Source organism: Thermobia domestica, chromosome 2, assembly GCF_964235325.1.
Source record: "Thermobia domestica chromosome 2, izTheDome1.hap1.1, whole genome shotgun sequence".
Classification (NCBI taxonomy): Eukaryota; Metazoa; Arthropoda; class Insecta; order Zygentoma; family Lepismatidae; genus Thermobia; species Thermobia domestica.
The window spans coordinates 315,392,861-315,405,880 of record NC_137455.1 but is presented as its reverse complement, the minus strand read 5'-3'; the positions used below and the strand labels follow the sequence as shown (position 1 = coordinate 315,405,880).

General features: G+C 32.8%; 1 protein-coding gene across 1 annotated transcript in view; it reads left to right on the top strand.

Annotated features, from left to right (window-relative positions):
- LOC145678637 (epithelial serine protease-like) overlaps positions 1-12,248 on the top strand; it is a 51,249-nt gene extending 39,001 nt beyond the window's left edge. The window contains exons 7-8 of the mRNA XM_081749004.1: positions 3,744-3,871; positions 11,981-12,248. Of these exons, the coding sequence (XP_081605130.1) occupies positions 3,744-3,871; positions 11,981-12,145 (293 nt within the window). The 3' untranslated portion in view covers positions 12,146-12,248. The remainder of the gene's footprint in view (positions 1-3,743; positions 3,872-11,980) is intronic.
- The last annotated feature ends 772 nt before the right edge of the window (positions 12,249-13,020 follow it).

The following is a 13,020-nucleotide window of genomic DNA, read 5'->3' as shown; positions in this document are numbered from 1 at the left end:
CGTTTTACTTTCACCTTTCTTTCATAATGACTACCTTATTTAGACTTCATTATACATTAATTAAGAGTATTGATATGAGTATCCAATTATGTTTGATGGCAGAAAACAAATATCAAATCTAATACTATATAATAAATTACTTTCTACGAAATATAGCCTCTGCGGAGAAAATCAAATTTACATATAAAACTCAAATTTACAAATGGGGCAGACTTCACAGAATTTTTACTAGAATCTGGAAGGATGTATTTTTGTTCAACATATTAGAGGCTTACAATTGAGGTAAAAGTCTGACGATTGAAACTTTTACCCTGTAGAATCTGTTAGTGTTGAAACTTTTTTGAGAACTCTTGTCGAGTAAACATACACGCGCTGCTTACCAAGCTGTGTCCACGAACTGATTAGCAAATTAAATGCGATTTTTTTTTCGTTAGAGGAAACACAAGTAGAAAATGCTCTAAAAATAAAAATTATAAAAGATCACCTAAGAGCTTACGAAAAGAATTAAAATAAGGATACACAATCTACTTCAAAACAATAGAGCAGGACAATGTTAGGCGTAGGTTTTAGTCATAAATAAAAGAATAGATATAATAGAATTCATGTATTACTTCTAACAGAATTCACGTATAATACACTTCAGAGGGTATTGAAGCATATGTTCATATAACACGCGTAGTAAGATAGATGTGTTTACAAGATGTAGTGTAAGCATCTGTTATAAATAATTCCAGGTTATTATTCTACATTATCATGACAACTCGACTCGAAATTCTACGAAGAAAGTCAGACGTTTCAGAATAACAGTTCAGGATATTATAATCACAATAGAAGACTTCAATCCAGAAGTAGCAAATAAACAGACTAGTGGAGAGCACGGTAATTTAGTAGTAATCGCTCACCTCTAGTGTGTAGACTTCGTGATTTGTTTATCAGCAACGCGAGTTTGTGAAAAATATCATCATGTCCATGGGTTCTCCTATTCCTTCCACATATCATTTCACCAATTCTTTCACAATTATTCACTTCTATTAACCATCCTTCTCTTTTCGCCTAAATGGCATAACTGAAAGACATAGAACTCGTTTAAAGAGAAAAGATGGCTAGGTACTATACAATGGGGAAAGAATTCGGCTCTAATGAAAGAAATCTTAGAAATAAAGAGAAGAAATTAATAAAATTTTCAGAGGTCAAGAAACTGTTTCTTGTGCATAGGAGCTAAAGTAAAATAGAAATGATACCATATTTTCAAATAGTAAGTAGCACATTTAAAGTATAACAACATGAACCGCTCTAAAATTTCCAGTCATCACAGGAGTCAAAAATTACATGTTCAAATATATAATGTTGGAAAGGAAGTACTGTATCAAAAGAAAGCCAACTGCCGTAGAACTAAAATAAATTTAACAGCAAATAAATAATAAACTTGAAAATTAATAAAGTTACAGTTCTAAGGTCTTAGACGAGGTAGAATATCAACAGAAAATCGATTGTAGAAGTAAGGTCTAGCTGTAAAGCAATATAGCTAAAATAAGATGATTTACAAAGGAAATTTCAAAATGTATAAAAATGTCGATATAGGAAAGAGCAGAATCAAAGAAGAAAATAATATAACAAAGATTACAAGTGTGGAATAAATAAGTCGACAAAAATAATCGAGGAAAATAGAGTTTGAAAATTAAACAACAGTGCATGATTAGTAGAGACAATGTAATGAATAGAGTTGATAGAATATTGTCAAAAAGTGAGAATAATAGGATCAACTTATTCTAAAATTTCTGTAAAAATTTATATTATTGGAATGATAATAATGGACCAGTAGAGAAAGAATAAATAAAAGAATAGGATATTAGAAGTACTGGTAAAAGAAGTGGGCAAATTTATTAGAGGGAAGAAGAATAGAAACTTTCAGAATGATTAAATCGAAAGCAAATTTTGCAAAATAACTTGGGTGGGGAATGGACGAAAGACGAAATTTACGCTAACCTATTTTCTTGATGCGTCAAGTGAAGGGCAATGTCGGTAAGCTGGAATAAGACTAACATTACGAGTACTTTGTTAGACAAGAGAAGGTGTAATAAACATATAGATAACAGCAACCTTTCGCTCAATATTGTGGAAGCTATTCACTAATATTACTTTGAATCGAGTAATGTAAATTTTAGATTTTAACTAGCGAAAAAGTGTTGGTTCTCGTAGATAATATAGAAGTTTATAGTAAATATACTTTAGATAGAGTAGTGGAAATAAGTAAAGAACTGAAATGTCTGCTGCGTTTAAGATGCATAGGAAGTAATTTTGAACGAACTAAGAGGGAACATGTCAGAGGAAAATATAATTAATTGCTACAAACTATATACTCGATTACTACATCCGTTATTAGAACGTGACAATGAAGTGAAGAGTTCAAATTGAGACATTAAGATAATTGTCTACATTTGCTGTATTAGAAGACGAATTTATGAGTTTAAGCAGCTGGTTCATAACGTTATCATTTCATATTTGCTGATGATATAATTCTCTTCACTTAGAATAGAAAAAAAGAACTTTAAACTGATCTCCACGTGACGAGAAGCATCTTTCTAATTTCCGTCTCATTTTCGAGAAGAAAATTAAACCGAGACGAGAACGAGATATCCTGTACTATGAATAACTCTAATTTACGTTAAGTCCTACTGTTAGATATCAAACAATGTTTTCCTGTTATATAGTTCCTAGTATAATATGCTAGAAATTAATAACGTGATTATACACAATGAAGAGAACTTATCAACGTTAAAAGATGCGCAAGTTAAAACAAAACTACAATCATAAAAATGGTTGAAATGTTATATCACACTTTTCGTGGAACTCTGGTGGCGCAGAAGGATTCTGATCACTTTTTGATGAAGTCAAGAAAAAGGCAGGACATAATATTGTCCGCGATTTTGCAAATCGAGAAGAGAAAAGCTTTGAACAACTAGAAACAAGACAAGAAAGAATTCTCCAAAAGTTGAGACAAGACTAGAAAGAATTTAGGAGTTTGATGCAATAAGGGAGTAAGTCTGAAATATGCAGTTGGAAGAAAAAAATTAAGTTGTGTTTTTTTTTCAACAAAACAATGTAATATGCAGCATTTTATTCCGATATTGAATTGAAAAGTTACCAGGAGGTTAAACAAGCATGGCAAAAGCCACAAATTCGTTTGATGCAAAAAGGACATGAACTCGCTTACGTTCTTATTATATCAAACTCCTCAATTCTTGGATAATCGAGACAAAACAGGACTTCTGCAAACCAGAAAGGGACAAGGAAACCATATTTTTTGTGCTGTGTACAACAGCACTTTAAACTATAATGGAAGAATTGACTAAATGATTTAAAACATAAATATTAGACAAAATATAAATTTGTGTAAGACAAAAGAAAGTTAAGTAATTGCTGGAATAATTCCATATATTTTCCAAAGAAATATCTGAATATTTTCGAAGCAAATACGAGACTGAAATTAGATCTTATTTAAAACACTGAAACATAACACACTGATATTTATTTGTTAAAGTTTAAAGCCGTCTTCAGCACCGAGCTTATGAGGTCTGAAACCAAAGTTTAAAGTAGAGTTCAAAGTAACGTAATGCGTTTATTTTTTCTGCTTTCTAATCTGGAGTAATGCATCAACGGTAAACGATCTTGTCACTAGACCAGAGTAGATGGAACACTACACTTTTAAATGGATTAAGACTTCACCTTTGTTTATTTTTCAGATCAGTACCGTGAATACCTCAAGTGGACTGAAAGAACGATAATTAGTAATGCGCAGTGTGCTCAATCCTGGCAAATGCCAACATCTGGAGTTTGTGCTGTAGGTGCAGCTACAGATGGGGGATGTTCTGTAAGTATTAAGAATTTAAAAATAAAGGCTATACCTTGTCGGTCTAAAATATTAAGTTAATCCTATTACACTGGATAACAAATTTTGACCAACTTTGTGTTTATGAGATTTCTTTCTTTTTTTAATATCGTTGGGTGGTAGAGGAGGGGGTGCAAGTGTGGAAACCCAGTTTGAATTTAATTTGTAAAAAAGCAGTGAATCGTTAATTTAACCTGGAAAATTGTCTCAAAATACCTTAGAATGTTAGAAAAATGGGACCATAATTTGCAAGTCCAAAAACTATGTATGTAAAAAATAAAGAAAATATTTGCCACATGTACTAGCATATTTCGTTTTTTTAAAAACTGAGGGTAATGTGGAAAGACCATAAAATTACAATAAATCAATGTGTATACACTTAAAGTTGTTTGATCATAGTATGTTTTAATCTGTAGATGAAACAAAGACAACAAAAGATTTTAAATGATTACAAAGTTAAAAAGCTGATAGTTACAAAGTAAACAAATTTCGATACAAGGTTTGGTTGTCAACAGACAAAGACGTTATGTAGGTAAGTCTTATTTGCAGATATCACACATAAATGTCAGTTTCCATTTCTCACATAATTGACATTGAATCCATAGTTCACCACGCATATCTTTCGAAAATAGATTCCCATAAAACATGCACAGGGCGTCTTTCTCGGTGGACTCTTCTACTTCAACTGGAAGTTAGACTGCAGTTGTTTTTTAAAAAAAAATTGGAGGAGGAACTTTGGGCATTTTTGTAGTTTTCTTACTGGCTGCAGGCGGCTTCTGTTTAGGTTAAGTCGTACTCTTAGATAACGTTTCCTCGAGCTGTTTTCTCTACGAAGACGATGTGAAAACAGCACAAGAACTCGGCTTACGGCCTCTATTCGAAGGCTTCCTCTCCAAAAAGGGGTATTATCATGATTTCACATGGTGACACAAACTTTTGGACATGTGTTCAGAACGTTGGGATCCTGTGAAGAGGTGCTCGGTACACTGGGATCCTCTGAAGAGGTACTCGGTACGCTAGGACCCTGTAAGAAAAATCGTGGAGACAATTATTTGCCTTTTTCCAACCTCTTTGTCTGTTTTCACTTTGCTTTACACCAAAGCCATACCCCTCACTTAGGCCATGAATAAAACGTATCTAACATATACTTGTATGATTTAAATGTGTGTTATCTTCAATAAATCATTCACTAATAATAAAACAAAGCAATGGTATTTAGGGTGTCGGAAATGTGGAAACGTTTCCACATTTCCCTCATCCACATGTTTCCAAGTTACCAGCACTGTAGTCAAATTGGATTGTACGAGTTAAGTTAAAAATACGTTTGCTTGTAATTGATTGAAAGCTACCAATACCTTCCCAATAACCTCCTTTCACAATACTCTAATATGTATTACACTACTTCTATGATACTTGAGACTTAATAATACTACACACTTACCTCCAAAAACTTCTCGAAAATGTGTAAACAACAATCTACGCACCACCATTAACTACACTGGCCGACTGCTTCATAGCGTTGTGCCGTGCCGAATGGGGATGAGGGTGATTGTTTACGGCAATTGCTGCTAGGGTAAAGCTCTCTGCAATCAACGTTACGTTTCCACATTACCCTCATGTTTCCACATTTGCACCCTCTCCTCTACTAATAACGTGCATAACATTAGTTTTCCCGAAATGTCAAAAATCGCCTTAAAATTCGTCTTTAACCCTTAGAAATACTGTTATTTGTCGGATTTTTCCTCTATTTTTCGTTAAAGCATAATAACTAAGATACCATTTGCCCTAACACAACCGGTTATGCCTTGCTTTTTAAGCGAAGGAACAGGCTTTTAAACTGTGTGAGTTTATTTGCAATATTACATGCAAAAGAAAATTTATTCAACAAATTTTGAGAAAATTCTTAATTTTTCCTCAAAATTAAGTGTTTTGTTTATTTTTGGAGTTTGCAACACTATACAGTTAGTCAAATTACATAAGATAATTTTTGATCAGAAACTGATTCTGTAAATTTTAAATTGGTATTCACGAGAAGACACAATATGTTGGGGACAAAATTGGAAATTTGGTTATGAAATCAACTGGTACTTGACAAAGAAAAATTAAAAAGTCATTTTTCATTTCCGTGTAATAGTTCCTAATCCCTATTTTCAACTAAAATATATTACATTTCTAACACTCTTCGTACGCAGAAGAAGTTAATACTAAATGGCTAGTCTATATAAGCCGCAGTTTTGACCCGATTTTGATTTTTATAGAGAAACTTAGAGCTAATTGTTATCTTACAATATGCTTCACTGAAGAAATTATGCATAATTAACTTAGTCAGTATGAAGTACGAACACAGCGTACAAAATAAAAATAACTTCGCAATAATATATCCACTTTCACTACAAGCACATAATGCAGAACATTTTAAAAATGAGCACGCTTGCTTTTTCGCTTGTGCGAAGCTGATTTGTCATCAGAAATCAATGTCCAAATGTAATCTCCCATCATCGCGGTGTCCCAGCGCCCTTGGTATCTTCTTTCCATTTGTTCAATATCTTGATGAAAGTGTTCACCATGTTCTTTACTCACATCTGCTAAATTTGGACGGAAAAAGTCAAGATGGGAAAACAAAAAATGCAACTTCAACGACATTCTACAACCCAAATTGCGATATAGGTCAATCAAAGAATCTATTAACTCCCTATAATTTTCACCCCCTATTTTTACCAAGAAAACCTTGCACTACCGTCCTAAAAGCTTCCCAAGCACTTCTTTCCTCTCGAGTCATTCTATTCTGAAGTTCTTCAGACTGAAGCATCACACGTATGTGTGGGCCAGTAAATACGCCAGCTATGATTTTAGCGTTTGTTAACTGTGGAAACATTTGTCTTATGTAAGAAAGAGCTGCAGAATGTGGATCTAATGCTCTAACAAACTGTTTTACAAGTCCTAATTTTATGTGGAGTGGTGGCAGCAGATTTTTCCCTTTCAACTAAAGGTTCATGTATGACATTGTAAGTGCCAGGAAGTAAATGTTTCCTTTCTGGCCACACCTTGAGTGTGTAATGACGGTCAGTAGCTCTGCTATCCAAAGGCAAAGAAAACACGAATATTTAGTATAGTCACTCTGCAAAACTAGAAGAAAACCGATCATCTTAAAATCTCCACAAATATCCCATTTATATTTTTGGTACTGAATCTTTTCCAACAATAATTTCACGTTTTCGTAGTCTTCCTTCATGTGGACTCAGTGTGCAACTGGTACAGAAGGATTCACATTTCCATTGTGCAGCAGAATTGCCTTCAAACTTCTAGATGAACTGTCTATGAAAAGACGCCACTCCTCTGGTTGATATGGGAAACTGATAGCTTCAAACAGACCACTAACATCACAAGAATAACACAAACTTCCTTCCATTTTGAAGAATTGTGAAAAAGGCTTATGACTTTTCCCATATTTTGATATTTTACATGTTGGAAGGAGAAAATTCCACTCATTTAAACGTAAACAAGAAGTTCTGCCTTTGATTTGGGAAGATCTAAATCTCTTATGAAGTCATCAAGTTCTTGCTGATTAAGCAAATGTAGTTCCTTTTTCCTGGTTTCATGCGAAAAACTAATATCAAGATCGGAAGATTCCTCTGGCTCTCCTTCCGATGACAATATCTCTGGTTGTTTGGGTACAGGGAGTTCGTCACTCTGTGGAACTGGAGCAATGGATAAAGGTAAACTGGGGTATTCTTTTTTTCTAATATTCTTTCTGCTTGTATAGTGCGTCACGTCAACTGAACTGAAGTAGCAGTCATTATGGTGATTAGTAGGTTCTTTCCAAATTCCAGGAATAGCAAATGGCATACACTTTCTGGTTCCCCATAACCAACCTTCTAACGTAGAGCGGCAACTACCGCAACACACACGTGGAGTCCAATGTTTGTCTTGACCATCTACGGGCACTCGAAAGTAAGATTCATATGCAACACAAAACTTTGTTTTAACCACAATGTTATGTTTAAGTTGTTTGGGGCTTATGTAATATCCACAAACATAACAAAATGAGTCTGCTAACATTTTATCTTCCACACAGCACCTAGTGAAATTAAATCAAATGCCACTGATATTTTGTAGTTAAAATAGTAGTTACTCAATACTGCATGGAGCTGGCTATCCAATTGGAGTCATATAGAAATTTACTGACTTTACTTAAGTTATTTTTGTTGTTGTTGTTGTTGTAAAAGTAAGGGAAAAAATAAGAAATTATATTTTTCTAGACAGTTATTTTCATTCAAAATAAATGCTGTATTCAAATTTGTAATCATAGAACGCATATGTTACGAAACGGAACTTGCTAATTAATCCACAAGAGTTTGTTCTCTGTTGCCATCTATGGACAGCCGAAGTAAAGGATGAAATCTTTCTCTAAAATGGCGTTCTTGAACAAAGCTGATTTTGTAAAATTCCTTCCAAACAATCGACATTTGAGAAAAACTAATACGAGATTCGTAATTAGCACGTCAAAATCATTTGGTAAATGTAAAAACATTAAGATAAACAATTTCTTGTTGAGCAGTGTTATGTGCCAAACCAACCCTTCCACTATTACTTCTACTCTTTTCCATCAAATTCATTTTTATACTAATCACAAATTCTTCTTAACCTGCCGCAAGGTATTTCTGCAACAGACGTCAGGAGTTTATTGTTTTTCTAGTAATGTCCCTAGCAAACATCTTTTTTCATTTTTTGCACTATTTTTTAGTATTAATGCTTACTGTGAATTTCGTTTAGCTTTGCTCCCTTCATGATATCGCCTCGATTCCTGACTGACTCTGGTAGATTTGAAAATGTGCCCACCACAAATTAGTTCCTGTTTCTGTTAAGTTCTCAACATAAATACTTCTATACTTCTTCCGAACAAATTAGCATTTGTTCTCTACTTTAATTTTTTGTATCTTACTTCTGTAGCATACCTTTTGATCTCGTTTCTCTTTCTTTTTTCACTTTACTAGTACAAAAATAACACAACAGAAATTATCATTCCAGAAAGAACATTCCTTTCTTTAAATCAGTTGGGAACATATTTATAATATTTTATTATATCTACTCATAACACAAAAGCGTTTAGCTACAACCTTTTCCTCTTGCTTTGGTTAATCTATTTCCGGGATTCATGGACCATAAGGTTAGTTAGTTAATTGTATCTTCTATTTTCAATGAGCATTGTCTGTAAAAACTTACAAAATCTGCCAACATTTGTATTTCTTTCTCCTAAACCATGTGTAGGGGAATATATTACTTCAAAAAAGCAATCATATAGTCCACTAAAATTACTTGAACGATTTCTTTTCTTTTCTATACCTAGGTGTATAATTTCTTACATTTTCTCGTACTTTAAAATTATTCTCTAAAGTTTAACCGAACTCTTAGTGCCAAGACGTTCAAAATGAAATGGACGAAGGCTGATAAGAATTGAGTACTAATAAATAAGAACAAATGCAACAAATACATAATATGTTGTCGGTTGTTACGTAATAATAGTATATACTGTATTCTTAGCTACCTCAGAAATCAATGTTTTAAAGATACTAAAAAGGCAGAGTACAAAAGCATAACACTCCGAATTTGATAAAATTGCACAGACATACAGAACATCGGAAAAGAAGCGACACGTATTTTTTATATCGGCCAACAAGCACTGTGGAAGGGTCAAATAGGGCATAAAAGTGGGGTCAAAATAATATTATGTGGAATATAGCGAGAACGAGAAGAGATTGGGAAAGGTTAAATGTACGAAATATTACCCATAGTCGACTCAAGGCCATGAAGTAGAACGCACCCATGCGAACAAAGCAGAACATTCAGAAATGGACCAATCATGTATACAACATTGTTAAAACGTGTTGCAGAAATAAGCGAAAAGGGTGGTAAGGAGCAAGAAGAAAGAAGAAATGAAAACAGAAAATACGTGTTTTTGCTTTGAGTGCATATATCGTTCCAATGCGAAAGAAAAGCAGATTCATTTCAATGCACGAGAATGGGAGAACGGAGGTCTAAATTCATTTAAAATACACCAACTTTCATCCAGCTTCTCATCTAGACAACTGTTAATTAACAACAGAAATTAGATTCATTTGCACTTCTTATATTTCAATTTGTCTACGCGATATATTCAAGAGACACAACCCCCTGTCCTCTCCGCCAGAGACACTCATCCAGGAAATATAAAACATTGTTCGTTACTTGCAATAATATACCGCACAAAGCTTCGCTGATAGATAAAAATCATTACTACGGATTCTTACTCTCAGGTTTAGATATATTGGGCACTCTTAATAGTAGTAGGTAAATAGAGTTGTATTACTACGTCATCTGTTTTTGGAATATACATTAAATGCAATGAAACTAAGGAGAAAATACCTGGATAACTCAAACATACGTTGTTTTTCCACACCAGTGTACGTGACTTGAAGTTCAATTGGAAATTTTTGAACTTGAAGAAAACCCTCTATCACTATTTGCACTACCAGATTCTAAATTAATACTAACAAAGACTTAGAAAAAAGAATAGTATACTAAAAAACGTGCCCAAAAATATTTCGGAGCCGATAGTTCTACTGTATATTTTTATATCTTGTGTGTAGTAACTATTAAATATTGCACAATATTCCAATGTCATAAAGTGTTTATTAGAATTGTAAGTTATAAACGTCTAAACAAACATCTAAGCAGGATATTTCAGTACACATTTAATCCAATAGATAATATACTTAGATCAACTCAGTACATATAATGTTTGTTGATTTTCCTCTTGTTTAGATTAGAAGAGAAAATAACTGGAAAATTTCTCTCTGTAGGGAAGCTCTTGCAAAATTACCTCTCTCTAATTTTGTTGTTCAGAATACCATTTCGGCTTTAATAACATCGTTACTTACGTCTTTTAATCGCTTCTTCAACCACTTTGTACAACATTTATCATACCAATTCCAACAATGTTCTTAATTCTCCATGTCCACATCTAGAATCATCCGGTCTCTTATGATAATTGATGCACCCTTCTGTACTCCTTTCTTCTGGTGGTGATATATTTTGTGTGTTAGGATTTTCCGTGATAGCACTCAAGTATTGTAGAAGATATTTTGTCTCTTGATTGGAGACCCCAAAAAACTTTAAACTATGTGTTTCATAATATCTGCATTATGTAAAACCATAAATAAAAAACAATAAAACTCCTTATGTAAAATAAAATTAATAATATTTTCCTCAATGTCCTTCTTCAACACTAGATTGTACTAAATTCTACCGTTTTTTCATTAGTTTAAACGTTCAAAAGACATATCAAGGTAGATGATTTATCCTGTACAGTGGATACTTATTTCAGTGCTGAAAATACAACGTAACCTTTACCGGAAGAAATAATAATTATAATAGTTTAAGAAAATCATATTTCATATTTTTAAATTTTGCATTATTACTTACTTTAATGCTGAAAATACAACGTAACCTTTACCGGAAGAAATAATAATTATATTAGTTTAAGAGAATCATATTTCATATTTTTAAATTTTGCATTATTTTGTCTTAGGTTGTCACTTAATCTATTCTAATTTTTGGGAGTATAAAACACTACAAATACCCACATTGTTCCAGATAAATAAAATAATTCAAACATTATTATTTATTAATTTTATAGAATATTTTTGTGCATTTTAAAATAATTTATTATATTAAATAAAATACTGCTTTAAAATATTCACGATTTAACTTTATTATTAAAAAAAACTACCTGTTCGTAATTGATGATGTTATAAGCATTATAAAAATATTATACTTAATTGCATTAAAAAATTCAGCTTAATGAAGAAAAGAAAATATCACAGTTAGTGCTTTTTAGGGGAACTATTAGTATGTTTTTCTTTAATTCTGTGGATTTTTATATAGTCGTCCATATCAAGAAGAGCATAAGGCAGCCATTCATGCAAGAAATACACTTTTTGATAAAGTGTTGTTTGTACATATTTCAGTAATAATTAATGTGCAAATTTCATTAATTTGAAATTCCATCAATTTATGCAATTTTATAATTAACACTATTGTACATGTTTTCAGGGAGACAGTGGCGGTCCTCTCCTAGTGAATGAAGGAGGTCGATATGTTCAGATTGGAGTTTACTCGTGGTATGATGGAAACTGTGCTCCAGAAGCACCTCAAGGTTATATGCGCCTCACTCATTACTTAGACTGGATCTCAAGTACAACAGGAATACAAGTGTAACATCATTCGTTGAGGTGAACTTGCAACTGACAAGTCAATATTGTTGATGCGAACAATTGATGAAATAAATGTTAATAGAGTTTAGCTATATATACTAACAAAATGTTTACATCTTCTTTCATACCCACAATGATCATTATTATTATTATTATTATTATTATTATTATTATTATTATTATTATTATTATTGCTAATAATAATAATAATAATAATAATAATAATAATGGTTATAAGTTTATTCATCTAAGCGGTTAACGTACGTACCTTTGGTGCGGGAGACCCGGGTTTGATTTCCGGCGGGAGCTCAAGTGGTTCGGATTCCACGTTAATCAGCACGTCCACGTCTCATATAGCATCACTGATGAACGGGATGTTAAACTCAAACATCAACACAATCGATTATATTGATATTGCATGGTCTCTTAGTAGTGCTAAATTATAGTTTTGGTTGCAGCTTGTGAGATTTGTAATGAATATTTTTAATCAATGAAGTTTTTGCAGTCTGTGACATAATTTGATACAGTATTAGTTCTTGTGTATGTAGGAATAGCATGTATAATCTCATCCTTTCCTACAATTGTGACACTTGTTTTGTAGTACAAAATAAGTGTGCAATGAAAATAAGAACTGAATTCAGTAGTGCCATCTCAGATTTTGCCCCTGGAGTGTATTGTCCACTATTATCTATTGCACTATTACTAGGGCCATACAGAGCGAAAGATCTCAACAATTATTTAGAATCTCAATCAATAAACATAATCCTGTGAGAAAATCATTTAAGAAAAAGAGTAACAAAAACAGACATTGGAGATATAATAATATGTTCTTGGTTTTGAGCATTAAAAAGTTTTAGAAAAGAATAAATTACATATTGG